Here is an 18,849-nt window from a genome sequence, read left to right on the forward strand (position 1 = left end):
ATATATGAGTACACCAGATCTGTATTTCCCAGACAAAGTGAAATTACCAAAAACCTTAGCATCACAATAAAAAAAATTGATAGCCACTATATGTGGAAATTCTTCCTACAGTAACAAAACAATTAACCATTTTTCATGATACATGACTAACCAAAGGAAAAACACTTTCAACCTCTGAAAAATCTGTATTACTCTCATCTGTATTTTAATTTATTCAGAGCACTGAGCTCATTACTGGTTCTCATCCAAAACAATCTAACCATTCCTTTGTTTTCTTCACTAAAAATCAGACATATTTTATTCTAATCAATTAAGCACTTACACAGTATCATGTTATCTGGTGCCGAAATAAATCTCTGCAAATTGGAAATTCATTAACAGATACTAAATAACATTAATGAATCTTAGCTATTGGTTTTCCAGGTCTTTTTCTTTCATATTTCTATTGTCATGGTCAATTAAATGTAAATACTTTATGAACATTACAGTACATATTGTTTAAACTGGCTAACTTACTAAGACTTGATATCTTAAATCTGTGAAGTAAACAAGAGTGACTATTAAAGGTAGTAGCTCAGCATAGAAAATGTGATATGCCCATGAACTTATAACACTGCAGTAAGCAATTACCTTAAAGAAGCCACCCACACAACAGAACTATGGCTTTGTTCCTTATCTTCAAAGAACAAGCCTCTTGCATCTGGATCAAATCCTTTAAACAATACGCAAACACTCAACATCAAAGCACTTTCATTTTCTCCAGTTATTTAATTTAATTAGAACTAATACAGACATGAATTTAGACACTGATTGCTGTGTAGAAAATCCCCAGAAAACATGTTCAAGAAATTAATCAATTTGGTTTTAATTTTAGAGATTTTCTTTTCCCCAGTACCTGACAGGAGCGCCTCTGCTCTGTGCAGGTTTCAGCAAGACTGTCACAGTGCTGTCAGTTTGATTCAACGGTGTTTCAAGTTCGTATGGTGGCATAGAGGGTGCTAGAATAAGAAAAGAGGCAAAAATAATCATTATTCCTGTATTTCTTCTTTCAAGAGCTGTATCTTTATTTGAATAGGTAATTTTAAAGGCTTTCTCAAATATAAAGACAATATTATGGTTCTAAGATGCCTTCTGTTTCAACAAAAGCATGAGAAAACTGTTAAATAACTTCAAGGAAAAATAAAAAAAAAACCAAACAGACAAAGAAATCCCAACTCACTGCCAGTTTCAAGACAGGAAACAGATACTAGTAGGAGCAAGTCTGCTAAAAGTATTCAGAGCCCGTGACTTGGAAATGAAAAATTTTCTCAAGAACAGCATTTGCAGATTATGCATGATGAAGTGAGTAGAGTTTCTGAAACTGAGCCCAGCTTTCTCAGTATGTCAGTGGTATTAGGATACACTCAGAACTTGTCATTCCTGGAATTTAAACTAGTGCTGTATCTGTCCTGGGTCTATTGTCCACCACAGACATAATTTATAATAATGAAGCAGGATTACCACCATAAGAGCTTCTTTTAGCTTGAAGCCATACACAATAGCATTTTTGTGAATGTGTCTTCATTAAAGAATTACAGTTGTGTTTAAAACAAATGATGCCTCGGTTATCATCTTTTACTACTTCTTTTAGTGCTATCATTTAGTTACATTTTTATTCTTATATTCAATGGAAGGCTTCTCGGTTAATTGGTTGTTTAGCAGTTGTATCCTTATTGTCCAGTTGTTCAGGATGACACACAATTAACAGATTTAAAGGCTATAGAAGCAAAAAGTGGTCATTGCAGTGACCTTTTCTAACCACATGAATAACGTAGGACAGTGAACTTTCCTAAACTAATTCCTGCTTGCAAATGAAAACACATTTGGTGTGGGAGACAATAATTTCTTCAGCACCTTTTTCTCCTGTCTACGTTAGGACTCTTCCTCTCTCACACTGCCCACAGGTAAAGGTGTTTATCAATAAATGGAGAAAACAGTGATATTCTTCCTGTTGATGTTTTTTGCAACTACATACCCTGCTGCCTTCAGCAGCAGAAAGCTGAAATGCACTAGAAGATAAGGTCCTTAGACACTCTATGTTGGGCCACACTGAGCTGATGAAGACACAGGCAAGGCTCTAAAAGCTTGGAAAACTTAAATCTGTTTAGTGAGTATGGCACCTATGGTAACATTCGCTGCTCAATTCTATCAAGTTTCAACCATGTGCATGCAAACTGAAATATTTAGAAATTGCCCAAATCTGGACAGATTTTCAGAGTCATGGCTCAGAGTAATGTTTCTCTTCTTGCTAAATGTTGAAATACCTGTTTGAAATCACTTCAGTAATGTACTGGTCACCAGAATTTTTCATGGTATCATCTGTGTTCATGAAAAGTATGAAATTCTTCTTAGTTTGAAAGGCAGCATACAAAATTTCAGCCCACAAAGCTTCTTCTTCCTTAAGTTATACGCTACAGAAAACAGTCCTCTAAAGAGTGCACATCGATTTTGAGAGCATGCACTGCTACAAGCTCTGGTTTTGGTAATATGTTATTCACATACAGATCACTTCATCCATCAGTGCCAGTCACGTAATTATAGAAAGAAACATGGCAACTATTTACAGTATAGAATAGTACCACTCAAACACTTAAATTGCATATTTTATTCAGATGAAAATAAACTCTAGAGTTAGACAAAGTAAAATGCAATGACTCAATTCAGAAATTGGTCAAAATGCACTGTTGCCACCTCATCTGTTTTAAAAAATATTGTAACTTTTCATCCATAAATGTTCAGCAGTTTTGTTTCATGTCTCTCCAAAAGTGGAGAGCACTGGTGACGTCAAGAGCCTGAAGTCTTACAGTAAGACAATGAGATCACAGGCCAGTAAGACTGCAGAGAGTGTCATAGACAACAGCTAAAACTTCAGTTGATATTTTTCAACAATAATAATAAATGTATACATTCTTCAGATTCATCAAGAGATTGGTTTTAAATATCCATGGACAAGTCATAAACATTCCCTGTTAATACAATATGTAACACAAAGTACTGAGAGAGAGGGGTGCAGACAAGGTTCTTGCACAATCTTGTCACATGGTAGCTTGGAGGTTAGCCTCATTCCCAAACATGCCTGCAAGGCCTGTTCACATTAATGAGTTTTAGTTGGTGACGTATCAAATTTAGACATGAAATACAGTTTAAGATGCAGCATTATTTCAGAATGTTCCAACTCTCATCCATTCTCAACAGTCTCCTTCCTTCCTCATTCTAATAAGGGCTGATTCTAACACATATCAAGTCTTGCTGTGACATAAATTGACTTCTAACAGAGAAAGTTTCTGCTCAGAAAGGGGATGAAAGATGAACCCCATCTTTCCTGATCAGTATTAATTAAGTTTAGACTTTCTATATTAAAAAAAATCTAGCTTGAAAATTAACATTTTTTTCTCTAGAAACATCTGCAATGTCAATAATTTCCACCTTTCATTAACTTCCCTTTCTTATAATAAGAAAAAATAGATAGTTGTGTTTCTCATTAACATTTGTTACTCTTTCACTTCAGTGAGGCCAGGAAATGAGTGATTGGAAAAAGTACATGGTAGATTTTGTATCCAAATGCTTTCCTTTATCCTTGCTGAAAAGCACAGTTGACCACAAATAGGCAGTTTTCTGTAAATATTATCAAGGGGCCGTAGTTCAACTGTCAGTTTAAGTCCCAAGAAGATTGTAGAGGAAAGAGCTTTAAACTGTAACTTCACAAAACGTTTTGTCATCAATTACATAGGCATTTTAGAGGATGCAATAGTATTGCATCCCATCAGCTAGAGAAATGAAGTGTTCTGTCTAGTCCTGGTGTTCTTGTCTAACAGAGTTTCATATTCACTTCAGTCCACACGCTTGTTAGGAACACACGCAGGCTGGCAGTTAGCTACACTTTCCAAGCGAGCACTAGACATATAGTATTTCTGCTATGCTCTCAATTGTTCACGGCTCATTAAAGAGATTTTCCAGCACCGTTACTGTACTAATTTAGAATCATGTCAAGGCTGACTAAGCTCTGAATGAAATCCTCATCCTCATGTCCAAAAAACTCTATGCTAAATGTTGCAACAGCAGCTGGCACTGACTGCAGGCACATAATTCATAGGGTTTCTTGGGTGATAAGTTACAGTTGCGAACAGGAATTTCAAAGTACTAGCTGATATTTAAGCCCTTGGAAGTTTTTCAGATATGTTAAAATATGCCACTTTGACATCTTCAGGGATAAACACATATTATACTTTTTCAGTTTGCTGCCTATTATATCCTAAAGAAGAAAACAACAAAAGAATTACCCATGAATTACCCATTACATTAATCAAGTACCTGATATTTTAGTGGTGAACTGATTTGTGATTGGTGGTCCAAAGCCTTTAGCTGTGCTGGCTCTAATGGTAAAAGAGTAGGTAGTGCCAGGATACAGTCCAAAAAAGAGATAGTGTGTTTCGTTTCCCAGCTTTGAGACCCGTCCACTTTGATTGGATAAATCTATTTCTGGGTCAAAGGAACTGACTGCTTTGTAGGTGATCTGAAAAAGAGTAAGAAAGTTATAAACTGCCTTGAGCAGATGGACAGAGATTGCATCTTTATCCAGTAAAGTCTTCTGATGTATGCACTGTCAGACATTTTGTGATAAGCTATCTTACGCTCTTCAAATCCTGAATCCTGCGAAGGGACACATAAACTGGTATGAGCTATTACTTTTATAGATTGAGAGACTTAGAAGCAGCTAGATTACAACTCTAAAGGATGGGTTCAAGCTTACATTAATTCCTTCAAGATGCTGGCTTTAAACTTTTGGTTTTGATCAGCAACAGTAACAAAACCAAAACAACCAACTAAAAACAGGTAAGTGAACACCAGAAGGTGTAGCCCCCAGTTCTGGTTGACTTCTCTATAACTACACATTATTCTGAATAAAATCATCCATAAAAGATGATAAAGGCAGCTTAAGGTAAATTTTTCAAAAAGTGGGTAAAGCTTTTATTTGAGTCTGAAGCTTAGCTAGTGTAATTGCTAATTTAGAATTTTTCAGGTTACTATATTGCACCTAGGTCATTCTCATTTGGAGGAGAGATAAAATAGTAAGCAATATATGCAGAGTATATACTGTATTCTGAGTTATTTCTTTGATTCAAACAGTATTTTTAGTTTTCATTAGAAATGTTAATGTAAGTTCACAGTAAAACTTGATCCAGATTTCTTCTATTAATTACTAATTCCCATGCACTGTAATGAGAATTTAAAATTAAGACATTCATTAAAAAATTAAAAAGTAAAAATTATTCATCCCTCCCTTTACTTTTAAAGTTTCATTTCTACATGAATATTTCCATCCCTCTCATTATACAAAGTCGTAATTCACATTCTCTTTGTTAAATTTAAATTGAGAAGATACATAACACTTAGAAACATCTAAGCTTTGGTATTACACACCTTAAACACTTGTGATTACCTAAAACCTCTGACTTCAGGAAAATCAATTTTTATATGACCCATCTAATATAACAACAATAAAGAGCTGAAAATTAGCAATAAAAACTTTGATACCATCTAGATAACCCCCAACATTTTTTTTTAGTAGATATAAGCAGATCCTCTACATCTCCTCATCCATAAATTGAACTGAAAGTGCTTTAAAAACCACTCAAGTAATCCTCCAATTATAACAGAAGACAGAAGATTATGGTACCAAATATCTCAACTTTTGTCAGTAAACTCTTTCTGATTGTAAGTGTTGTTATGCCTGCTTGTGGAAAAGTGGGTCATAACTTTTCTTATACAACTACACCACAACTATGATTTATATACAGCTGATCCTGTTTGTGATCTAAAAGGCCTCTTGCAGCTTTCTTTAACTCTCTTTTCTAAATATCTGTCACTCTTATAACTGGATTTTCCAAGAAATCACTTAAGTTTTATTCAAAATAATACCAGGCTAATGGAGACTCTGCAGTCTGTATTAGATTCTTATCATATTTTTGCAGTGCTTGGTTATAAGATAGCGAAACGACTGATGTTCCATAATGAAGTAAATTCCTCCAAGGATCATGCAGTACACATCAAAAAAAGTGTTTTGCCTCGTTAAAATTAACTTGCACTATATCTGTACTTCACTCCTACTTTTAAGACTGTTCCTTTTTTTAAAAAAAAAAACCAAAAAAGTTAATTTCTTATGTGCACCATTGCTAAAACCAGTTCAGCTTTGCAGTCACAAAAAAAATAGGTACTCAGACCAGAATTGTTGATGTACATACAGCCAAGGCTTAGAGGCCTCTTTGTCTAAGCTTTGGCTCGCTACAAGGTATAGGCAGGAGCTAGACATCTCACTTCTGAAGTCGGGGTGACTTGGAGCTGTGCTGGATGCACAACCTTGGCAGCACGATGATTAGTCAGATAGGTACCTAGTGAGACAGCATGGACAGTCTAAATCAATCTCTAAACTACAGGTATGTAAACTTCATCTAACTTGCCTGAATCTTATCCTGAGAGCTATCTCACAGCCAAAATACGCCTGAAACATACTTTTATATTCACTTGAAGTATACATTTCAAATAGGGAAAATGTCCCTGTAACTCACTGTGTATATTTATTGACCTCCAGGCAGTTTACCAGTCATAGCAGCGGCAAAGTCCATCTGTAATGAACTGACTGCAACCCCCATCCTCCATCTCCTGCACCGCTAGGGGGGAAGGAAGGAGAGTCCGGGGAAGAGGGAGGGATGGAGAGAGGCGTTTTAAAGTTTGGATTTACTTTCTCTGCTTTGTTCCTTTTGTTCATTAATAAATCAAGCCATTTCTCCCCAAGTTGAGTCGGTTTTGCCCGTGATGTTAATTGCTGAGACATCTCTCTGTCCTTATCTTGAATAAAACCTCTTGTTACATTTCTCTCTCCCCTGTCCAGATGAGGAGGGGCAGTGATAGAAGGACTTGGTGAGCATCTGGCACCCAGCCAGGGCTAAATCATCACACTCCTATCCAATAGACCGGCATAACTTTCACTACTGCTGTGTTATGTATGTATATATATATTTAAGAATGAACTGCATGTATACAGTGCATGTGCTCCTCGGCAATGAAATTAGACATGCATGGATGTTCCTGAGCGGAAAGATCCGGATTCACTACTGTGTGTTTCTATGTACCTAAAGCCTGACATCAATAAAAACATCAACATATTAACTAAACCATTCTGATCCCTGGAGACAGGCAACTGTTGAACTAGATGGAAAAAAAGTTGGCTTTATAAAAAATAAAGTCATACTTTTTCTTAACATTTTACCCTCTCACAATAAAACAGTTTTCAAAGCAGTATCAATAGGTTACCATTCAAGTTAACTTTTGTTCTACACTATATCTCATTTAGGTGTTTTTTTAAAACAAATTATTTCAATGCCAATTTTGTAGTAAGGTCAGGTAAGAAGCTTAACAGTGATTACTGTCTGACAGCTTAATCTGTGCAGTCTTTTGTCAATTTTTTCTAAAAGGTATTCAGGCAGAGGTTCCACATGAGTAAAAGTAGTGATTTTAGGTATCTAGCAACATACAATTTTGTTGGATTTGCATTTTTAAAATGCTAGATTTTTTTTAATTGTGCCTGCTTGTTTCTGTTACAATAGGCTCCCTGTAGAGTGATGTTGACTGTCACCACAGTGTTATGTCTCCTATTTAAAAAAGAAATCACCAAGATCTGTCTTTCAATCTTTTAAATATTTTATCCACAGCACTACATAGAATGCTATATATCACATGGTTCTAAAAATAGCAGTTTCCTTAAAGCTGATAAACCTGGGCCATCTTGGGTCCTGCATAATTCACTCTTACTTTATACATTTGACTTTATTACTTTTTAAGTGCCACTACTTTCAAAGGGAAGATTCATTTTACATGAACTGGAAAACAAATTACTAATTATGCACTCTTAAAAAAAAAAGCTATGCGTAATAATTAAAACATGGCAAAACAATAGGTACCTCGTACAAAGTAATCACACCATATGTTTGTGCGGGCTCTCTCCATTGAAGAAAAATCTTCTCTTCAAAGGTACTCCCTTGAATGGATTCAAGTGGCACCGCACTCGGGACTAGTGGGTAAAAAAAAGAAAAAAATTGCTATTGTGAGAAAAATTTCAGAAGGAGACACTCTGCTTCATATTTGCGCTGTTGAGGCAGAAAATGCATCCCACTATTATTTCTCCAAGACCGAAGCAAAGGCCAAGGTAGTTCAGAGGGAGAATGTTTATTTAACAAGACAGTGCCATTAAGGAAACATACATATCATTGTCAGTGTAAGAAGGAATTAGTGATCATTGCACACACTATTAACAAAAGAAAAGGACAAATCAGTTTTTTGTAATAAGTAAGGGGGTATCTCAAACATAAATTCTGGTAAGTAAAATCTGTAATCCCTACTTATTAATAGTGTCACTGTCCCACAGTGAAAAACATTAAACATACATATACAAAAATGGACAATTATGGAAGTAACAAGGTATAGTTTCAGTAACAAGGTATAGTTTCAATAGGCTGAGCTAGAATGGTTAGCTTGGAAAGACGAGACAAACGTTGCTCAGAACAGTGATGCTCACTGACATTAGGCCTTAAGACATACAGCAGGGTGAACATAAGGAAATCATGAAGCGGCCAAACTGAAAATCTGACATTATTCATTTTTCTTTAAGTTTCTTAATTTCTGATATTGGCCTCTGAAGAGTCAGGGATGTCAGAAGGTTCTGATAAAACGTATGTCAACTGCTCCCAGGTATTTATTTCTGTTTCCTGTTTATTCTGCAACAACTACCATACCCCTGAGTCAATCTCAAAGCAGTTTTCAAAGGAGACATGTGACCAGCACATGGACATGTGGGTGCTATTTTATTTTTATAGAAACACTTGGAATGGAATGTGAAAAGAAAATCCTGAAAAATGCACAAAGGGCTGTTGTGAGGCAAAAGGAATTGATGGGTTAGTGCTCTTCCACAAACTGTTAAGTGAAAATCCAGCAAGAAGATACACTTAACATTTTTTACATGCTAGAGAAAGAACGTGGAAACTACTTGCTGCAGTGGCTGACGTAAGTTCCCAGACTCCTTAGTGAGATTACCCAAATGATTAAAGAATAGGAAGATCTGCAAGCAAGACATGTGGTGACTCCCTCCCATTGCTAGGTCTGGTAGAGCACTATCCTCCTAATACCGCTCCATGCTTTTGGTCTGTGAGTTTACATGGTTTGAGATTTCATAATCACCACTCTGTACCTCTCCACAGAGTCCCTTGTTCTACCAAGGGACTGTCTCCATGGACACAGGTGATGTCTTCTGCACTGGCTTACAGTCCTGTATGGACCAGTAAGATTATTTCTTTTAAGCAATGTCAACTGTGGGCACCAAAATTGTCTCCCAAGTAGGAGAGAAATGGCAAAAATAATTTGGAATCATGGGATTAATGATTTATGTGTAAAGGGAGGGGAATTAAATACAGTGTAAGTAAGTTAGAAGTATAGAAAAAATTATGGTAATCTCTAAAATTATCTGAACACTATAAACTCTGAGCAGTTATGCCATGAAGGAGGTCAAGCACAGTCAGAGGCTGTGGGATACCCATCTTTGGAGATACTCAAAACTCCACTGTATAAGACCTTGAGCAATCTGCTCTCGCTCAATCTGCTCTGAGCAAAAGGCTGGACTAAATGAGACCTGGAGGTTCCCTGCAATTTATGGGACTGTGGGATTTGAAAAATGACAATGACCGCTTTGGTCAGCATACTCTGTTGTGTTACATCCAGATTTAAGCACCTCAGTGAAAGTGTATGGTATACTAAAAAGTTATGATTTTTGTCCAAGGAATTCTCTCAGCCAATGATGCTGGTTTTCAATAGGTCTAGGAATAATATAAAGTTCCAGAGAATTGGGAATAAGAAAATATTACATACAATTTTAGACAAAATACATAAATGGCCCAGATAACAATAAAGTCTTCAGCCTTGTCATCTCTACAATGAAAACAAACCAGGATAAGAGGATGACAGGAAAATTAACTCTAATTCAACCATTTTTTGTAAGCTATTGTTTGTCAAATCTGTTGCATGAGCAACTATATATTTGTAAACTGTGTAATTTATTCCCTCATATATCTTGATTAGAAATTATTACTACACAAAACCAATAGAGCATACATTAAATGATTCAATGGGTTTAAATGATGGAGTTTGAGTATTTGTTATAAGAGGAACTCATCATTGGTGAATTATTTTTCTAGAAATCTTTCTAATGTGTTTACACTAAATCTATCATTGATCTGGAAGAAAATACAAAGCTATTCCTATTCAGATTGCGGACGATAAAAATGAGAGGAGGATAGACCTATTACATACAGCAATGCCAACCAGTTTAAAAGGTTTCTCTGAACAACATGCATTTTTAAATGGCTAAAAACAAGATCAAAAAAGGTATACTTGTAGAGGGCCTTAAGAGGCTATGCCCCAGCACAGACCGCTCAGGAAAAGTGAAACTAATTCCTGGTGCTTGATCAATTCAAAAAGGATGTCTCAGTTTAGTAGCATAGTTAACAAAGCTCCAGTAGGCCCTCTGAATGTGTAATCACAATGATATCACAAAGGACTTAGGAGGATGGCGTAACCTTTTTAAGCAACATCATTAGAGCATCACAGAGACACATTAGCCAACTGTGCTGCCCGTGCTTCAAAAAAGGCAAAAATTACATTTTTGCTCAAAATTTTAAAAAATGAGATCTGAAAAACCCATGTTAGCTTAAAATCGCTAAAAGAAAGGGAGTATCTACATGTTTCAATGTCTGTATAAGGAATACATTGTCTGAATAAGAAACTAAGAGTGTCTAGCTAGAGAAATTGAAACCGCCTATCAAAAATGTTAAGCATATCACTCAATAGAAAAACTTAGATGAGGATATAGTGGACAATCACTTGAAATTTCTTCAACTGGTAGTGGAACTTTTAAGAGGCAGAACATAGTTCAAGCACAAATTATGAGTTTAAAGAAGTAATGATGAAATGAAGTGTGATGTTACAGGTTATGTAAAAGATCGTTTTAACACTTTCAATGGACCCTTATTGACTTAAAATTGGTGAAGTTGGTGGAAAATCTGTTACAGACTTTAGTGAAAGTAGAATATGCACTTATACAGAGAAGCTGATAGTATGGATGTATAATGTGTATATAAATACAAAAACTCACCATCCTCATCAGTTTGTACTACAAGTTCTTGGCTTTCTTTTCGTCCTTCGGGATTCATTAGCACTAATTTGATGCTGACATTTGTGTATGGTGACAGATTAGTAATTGTGTGCTGAGGATGGGAACTTTCTGTATCCCAGCTTACTTCTTCTCTCACTTGCTCTTGTCCTCCAGCCTGGTAACGGTAATGGACTGTGAGGTTGTATCGGTGGCAACGTGTGACATTATATCCAAACGGTTCCCAGCAAATAGTGATTTGTCTAGATTTAATCTCCACAACCTCTAGTTTTCGAGGCCCACGCATTGGATCTGCAAAAGTTCATAATAATTTATTAATTTTAATATTATAACATGGTAACTAACATGAGTATTAAGAAGTTACATAGTTCTATAAATATGACATATAAGCAGAAATTCATTGCTTTATCTCTCATAGTGCAAAGGACAAAATAAGTATAGGTCTCTGAAAAATCAGTAAAAAGTAACAGTACAAAAAGGACAGAGAAGGATCTTTGTTGAAAAACAAAGAGTGAACAATATACCAGAAAGTTTTTATACTTAAAATCAAGGTGCGCAATGAAGGACATTTACTTTTTCACTTACCTGTTGCTTGCAAAAAAATATGTCCAAGTTTTTTTTAAACAATTTAATTTGTGTTAACGCTTTTAGAGCAAAAACCTTCACAAAAGAAATATCTTAAAAGAGACAGTAATTTTAGGGAGAACTTGCAAGTACATGGTAATTTTCTCCCAGGACTGTTAATACAAGGAAAAATTGTTAGCTGGTTCTTCAGTTCTTTCTTCTTCATTTCTTTTTAAATTGGACTTCATGCAACTAATCTCTATCTTGCCAGGTCATTAAGCTAATATTCTGATTACTTTAAAATAGTCTATAGGGTTCTTTTCTCATAAACGTTAGGTGCTAATAGCTTCTTTCTTCTTTTTTTTTTTTTAAACCACATCTAAAACAAACAGTGCAAATACCTCAGTTTGCAGTAGTGATTTAGAAAAGAATCAAAAGAAACAGATAGGAGGCACATCAGCAGATATTCAACTGCATCTCTGCTTTCCTACAGATCTCCTAGTTGATAATCAGTCATAAACCACATTTAACAAAATAACACCTAAAAATTCACAGCTATCTATGTACAAGAACCAAAGAATGTAGCTGATGAAGTTCATTTTTTTCCAGTCCTACTGGTCTCAGCAATTGAGATAGAAAAGTGATTCCACGTTTACACCATATTACAGCAAAATCACTGATTTGACACACTCTCATCCCCATTTTCAAAACACTGTCATTAACAGAGCTATTATACATATTTAGCAATGCTCTGTTTTTTTTCATATTGGAGCCCTCTACAAGATTAAAGACAATGTCTGGTTTTATCCGCTGCTTCAGTAGTTAAATGCTTAGAAGACTTTTAATGAGCTAGAAGTCTCTTATACATAAACAAATTAATATGCATCTTCCCTCTTTTATGTTTATTAATCAACATGTCTTCACTAGGAATGTTCCAAACAATTTACACAGGATTTCATCTTTTTACTTTTTAATAAAATCCCTAAAGCCTTGAAATATTTGTTCAAAGATGTTATTCATCTTAACTCCTTGAAGAAAAGGTGTTAAAAAATTGCTTGTTCTCTCTAACATCTACAAAGTAGGGTATTTTTTTCCCCCTTTCAAATCCTGCAGCTTCTTTTTTTTTTTTAATTAATTGCCACTACCCAGCAGTGTACATCGCCAATATAGAATATTTGCCAAATGGTGACAAAACGGCAAAGCAAATAAAATTCATTAACAGATCTAATCCTGGTCTCCTTTCCAGTAACTAGACTGCCTGGCAAAAATGGCCATGATAAACCACTATAGAGCCATGTATTTCTATCCACACTCAAGATACTCCAGCCAAGAATCTGGGTTTTTGGGGTATTTTTTACTGCTACAAGATAAAAGAGAAGCAAACTTCAAAGGTTGGTAAGTCTTAAGAGTTTCCTTGTCTTCCTTAAGCATTTACATCTGCATAATTCAGACATAAATTTGATGAAAACTGAGTTTTTCTTTTTATGGTTTCCTAACAGGTTCTAAGCCGCTCTTCATTTAGCTGACATTATGAATAGTAAAGGACATTTGATGAGTATTGTGTAACTGTAATGCTATCAAAACAGATAAATAGGACTAGAAAATCAACAAAACCGAGGTGACCCTGATATACAACATTAAGAAGTTGAGAAAAGCTCCTAGTTTCACGAATATGGAGCAACCTGCTTAGTTCCATAGTAGGCACATCATAAAATTCACAGGTGAGCTGACAAATCATTTTATTAGAGACATAAAAGTAATCCACAGTATTTTAAAATTGAAACGGGGTGGCTGCACAAAAAAACCTGAACCAAAACTTATCTAAGATTTCTGCCCAGGAGGAAGATACTCTTATGTTATGCTACTATAATAAAAAGTACCAGTTAGTCCTCTAGTTAAATCTTGAAGTCATCGCTAGTAGAATGACAGATATGTTTTTGCTTCAAATGAAACAGACAAAGGAAAAAAAGAGATTAGATTGTTAAAAATTGAGACAATATAGATTTTGTTGATATTCACAGGATAAAGCTCACCAGACAAGGCAAATACACTAATTGCTTTAGTTCCTGACTTCATTCTTTAATCGATAGTATCAGACAGCTACACAGCTCATGATCTGTTTTTATGTAATTAATGTCCTAATGAACCCTTTGTGGTATAAGTGTACTGTGTCAATCAGTCAATGTGTCAAACAGACAATGTCAGTAATTGGTGGGAAAAAAGGGAAATTTACATTAAGAAAACTCCACAAAACCTTAGGACACAGCAGAGAAAGACATATAAGGAATGACAGAGCAAGATCTTCTATGATGCAACAGATGAGTAACTGTTATAGTCTGTGGGGAATGTCTACTGAGAAAGGGAGGCTGAATATTACAAGGAGGTTTGTCCATGAAAGAGTCTCTGAAGATAAAGGCCAGTACTTCAAATAATTTACCCATTTTGTACTCTCAACCTCACTTTTAAGTTCTCAAAACTGATATAGTTAAAGAAATAAATGATGGGTTTTTTTTAAAATTCTTTTTAATGCCTGAAGCACGACTACTTTATTTCCCTAATTTCATTTAATTTCCAATAACACATTTCTTTCATTTATTAAGACATTATTTCATTACAGATCTCAGCATATCAGTTCTCATCTGCTCTCTATAGTTGAGTTCTCAGTCATAACAGATCTATACTCTTCAAACATGCAACAATTTGTGGTTAAGTTCAGATAATGCAGGAAAGAAAATGAAGTAAAACATGTCTACTTTTAAACAGGAAAAAAGGCTAAGGTAACAATGGAATTCTTGGATTCAAAAAACACATGCCTCAAAACAGCCTTGAAAAATAACAGTTCTCACAACAGACAAGAAAAAAGATTCCATTTCATCAAGTTAGCATTGAGCTTCTCTGGAGGTATTGTTGTGTACCCCAGAGGAAATATTTAATGTGATATGGTTCTGAGAGCACAGTATATTGCTTCCAATACACTAAAAAGTATATATTCTTCATCATGAAGGACACAGGATACTTAGGGAAAGAAAACAGTCAAGCAACACAAAAAGACTATGATTTAAAAGGGAAAGCTGAAGGTGACACAGAAAGGGAAAGGGAATGATTTAAAAAGGAAAGCTGTGTCCTGGTGACACAAAAAAGCAGGACTCTGCTTTGCAACCCTCACTTCCAGTATCCCAATCAAAACCAAATTTGAAGCATTAACAATGGATGACATGGATGAGCAACGTCCAGAAGGGGAACCTCAGCGACCAATCTACCACCATCTGCTCCAGTGGCAACATATAGCAGGCACTGAAAAAAAAGTGATGAGTGCTTGTTGTGGAAGACTCACTGTTAAAAGGTACCAAGAGGCTCATCTGTCAATCAGACAAGGAGTTACAAAAGGTGCTGCCTGCTGGGAGCCAAGATTCAAGATATGGCTGAGAGAGTGCCATGTCTCATTGGGGACACAGACTACACATCCCTTACTCATCTTGCATGTGGGTATGAACGATGTAATGAGCCAGAGCATTACCACAATCAAGGAGGGTTATAAAACCTTGGGAAACAAGTGAAGGGTAGAGGGGCTCAAGTTATCTTGTCTTCCATCCTACGTACCTGAGGAAAAGGGGAGTCAATAGAAAAAACACACAAATCCTGACTAAGGGGTTGGTGCTGACAAGAAGGTTTCAGTTTTTATGACAACGAGACCTTCTTGGATGACTATAATCTGACAGGGCAGGATGGAATACATCTGTCTCACAAGATCACTGGTATCTTTGGGAACAGGCTGGCCAACCCGATTAAGATGGCTTTAAACTGAAGGACTTGGGGGGAGTGGGGTGTGAAATGGCAAAGTATGTGCCATCCCATGCAACAAGGAAACAAATCAGGGCAGGAAATGCAATGATGAGTGCTCCTCAGCACCACACCAAGAGGAGAAGCAGAAGGCTGACTGCCCTGAGGGAGTGTGAAACGAGAGAATCCTCTTGCACTCATCCAGGGAAACCTGTCTACTTGACTAAGCTCCTGTGTTGCCTATATGCCAATGCACACAGCCTGGAGAATAAGCAGGAAGATGTGGGTGAGGATGCAAGGCCATGATCTCATTTCAATTGCTGAGACATGGTGGGACAGCTCACATGACTGGAACACAACCATGGAGGGCTATGTATTGTTCAGGAAAGACAGGCCAACGAGGTGAATGGGTGGAGTTGCTCTCTATGTGAATGAGCAATTAGAGTGCATTGAGCTCTGGCTGGGTGGGGATAAGGAGCAGATTGAGTGCTTGCAGGTGAAATTTAAGGGGTAGGGTAGTGTGGGTGATACTGTTGTGGGAGTTTACCATAGGCCACCTGATCAGGAAGAGGAAGTGGATGAGGCCTTCTACAAACAGTTGAGAGCTGCTTTACAATCATAATCCCAGGTCCTCATGGGGGACTTCAACTACCCTGATATTTGCTGGAGAAGCCACTCAGCCAAACATGGACAGTTCAGGAGGTTCCCACAGATTGTTGACGACAACTTCCTGTAACTAATGGTCAAGGAGCCAACATAGAAGGGCATGTTGTTGGACCTTGTGCTGGCAAATAGGAGGGTTTGGTTGAGGGTGTGAAGGTTGGAGGCAACCTTGGCTGCAGTGATGATGAGATGGTGGAGTTAATGATCTTCTATAGAAGAAGCAAGACATCAAGCCGGGTTGCAGCCTTGGACTTGAGGCGAGCTGACTTTGGCCTGTTAAAAAGGCCAAAGATTCTTGCTTGGAAGAATCTCCTGGGATAGGATTTTAGATGGTAGGAGTGCCCAAGAAAGCTGGTTGATTTTCAAGCACCAATTCCTCCAAGCTTGAAATTGGTGTGTCCTCACAAAATGAGGAAAAGGAGGCAAGAGACCTACATGGATGAAAAACAACTATGGGAACTACTCAAGGAGAAGAAAGAAATCAATGTAAGGTCGAAAAAGGGCCTGGTTGCTTGGGAAGAGTATAGGAACATTGCCAGAGAATGCAGGGACAAAACCAGAAAACCCAAAGCCTTTTTTGGAACTAAAGCTTGCAAAGCAAGTGAGAAAACAAGAAGGGCTTTTTCAAATACATCAGCAGCAAATGAAATATTACAGTGAAACTGCTCATAAACAAGGAGGGTGTCCTGGTGACAGAGGATGCAGAGAAGGTAAAGCTACTGAATGCCTTCTTTGCCTCAGTCTTCATGGCCAAAGCCAGCTCTTGGGAAGCCCAGGCCCTGGAGGATAATAGTCTGGAGAATGGAATATTTTCCCTTGGTGGACAAGGATGAAGTTAGAGACCTGTTGGGCAAGCTGGAAACCCATAAGCTGGGATGCACCCACAAGTGCTGAGGGAGCTGGCTGATGTTATTGCTAAGCCGCTCTCTATCATTTTTGAACAATCGTGGAGCACAGGTGATGTCCCTGAGGACTGTAGAAAGGCCGATGTCACTCCAGTCTTCACAAAAGGCAAGGAGGATGACCCGGGAAACTACAGGCTGGTCAGCCTTACTTCCATCCCTGGAAAGTGATAGAACAATTCATCCTGGATGCTATCTCAAAACACATGAAGGAAAAGATGGATATCGGAGGGATTCAACACATTCACCAAGGAGAAATCCTGCTTGACCAACCTGATAGCCTTCTATGAGATACTAACTGGTGGGCTAGATGAGGGGAGAGCAGCGCATGTCATCTACCTTGACTTCAGCAAGGCTTTTGACACTGTCTCCCATAACATCCTCATCAGAAAGCTCAAGCAGTGTGGCTTGGATGAGTGGACAGTGAAATGGATTGAGAGCTGGCTGAGTGACAGAGCCCAGAGGGTGGTAATTAATGCAGCCAAGTCAAGTTGGAGGCCTGTGGCCAGTGGAGTTTCTCAGAGATCAGTTCTGGGGCCAGTGTTGTTCAACATCTTCATCAATGACCCAGATGAGAGTACAGAGTGTACTCTCATCAAGTTCACTGATGACATCAAACTGGGAGGACTGGCTGATTCCCCAGAAGGCTGTGCTGCCATTCAGCGGGATCTCAACTGGCTTGAGAGTTGGGCAGAGAGGAAACTCATGAGGTTCAACAAGGACAAGTGCAGAGTCCTGCTGCTGGGGACGAACAATCCCATGCACCAGTACAGGCTGGGGATTGACCTGCAGGAGAGCAGCTCTGCAGAGAGAGACCTGGGAGTCCTGGTTGGTAATAAGCCAACCATGAACCAGCAATGAGCCCTCGTGGCCAAGAAGGCCAATGGCATCCTGGGATGCATCAAGAGGAGTGTGGCCAGCAGGTCAAGGGAGGTTCTTCTCTCCCTCTACTTTGCCCTGGTGAGGCCTCATCTGAAGTACTGTGTCCAGTTCTGGGTTCCCAGCTCAAGAGGGACAGGGAAGTTCTGGAGAGAGTCCAGCACAGGGCCACCAAGATGATCAGGGGACTGGAGCATTTTTCTTATGAGGAAAGGCTAAGAGATCTGTGGCTCTTCAGCCTGGGGAGGAGATTGAGGGAGGACCTCATTATTACTTACAAGTATTTGAAAGATGTATGTCAAGAGGATGGGGCAACACTTTTTTCTGTAGTGTCCAGTGGCAGGACAAGGGGTGATGAACAAAAGCTGGAACACAGAAAGTTCCATTTAAACACAAGGAAAAACTATCTCACTGTGAGGTTGAGGGAGCAGTGATACAGGCTGCCCAGGGAGGGTGTGGAGTCTCCTTCTCTGGAAAATTTTAAAACTCGCCTGGACTCATTCCTGTGTGACTTGATCTAGGCAGAGTTGCTTTGGCAGGGTAGTTGGACTGGATGATCTCTAGAGGTCCCTTCCAACCCTACCACTCTATGAGTCTGTGAATAATCATAGCATGATGACAATATTTAGTTGATTGTATTTTCCACGGGCTCTTTTTATCACTTTCCTATAGTAAGTTCCCAAATTTTAGTGAAAAAGTAATCATTCTATAGAGATGCTGCTCTTTTGCTCATGAGACTTTCTCTAACTATTCATGTAGTATCTGAAGGCTGTCATCCTAGCAACGGTCTGCTGTTGTTATCTTGCA

The 18,849-nt window shown here is 37.8% G+C and overlaps 1 protein-coding gene across 7 annotated transcripts in view; it reads right to left on the reverse strand.

Annotated features, from left to right (window-relative positions):
* PTPRM (protein tyrosine phosphatase receptor type M) overlaps window positions 1-18,849 on the reverse strand; it is a 485,902-nt gene that overhangs the window by 213,745 nt on the left and 253,308 nt on the right. For all 7 annotated transcript variants that reach the window (XM_061994840.1, XM_061994837.1, XM_061994836.1 and 4 more), the window contains exons 8-11: window positions 11,237-11,545; window positions 7,998-8,107; window positions 4,351-4,552; window positions 896-998 (exon numbers count right to left, since the gene is read on the reverse strand). In XM_061994840.1, coding sequence (XP_061850824.1) covers window positions 896-998; window positions 4,351-4,552; window positions 7,998-8,107; window positions 11,237-11,545 — 724 coding nt within the window. The remainder of the gene's footprint in view (window positions 1-895; window positions 999-4,350; window positions 4,553-7,997; window positions 8,108-11,236; window positions 11,546-18,849) is intronic.

This window comes from Colius striatus, chromosome 4 (assembly GCF_028858725.1).
Source record: "Colius striatus isolate bColStr4 chromosome 4, bColStr4.1.hap1, whole genome shotgun sequence".
Classification (NCBI taxonomy): Eukaryota; Metazoa; Chordata; class Aves; order Coliiformes; family Coliidae; genus Colius; species Colius striatus.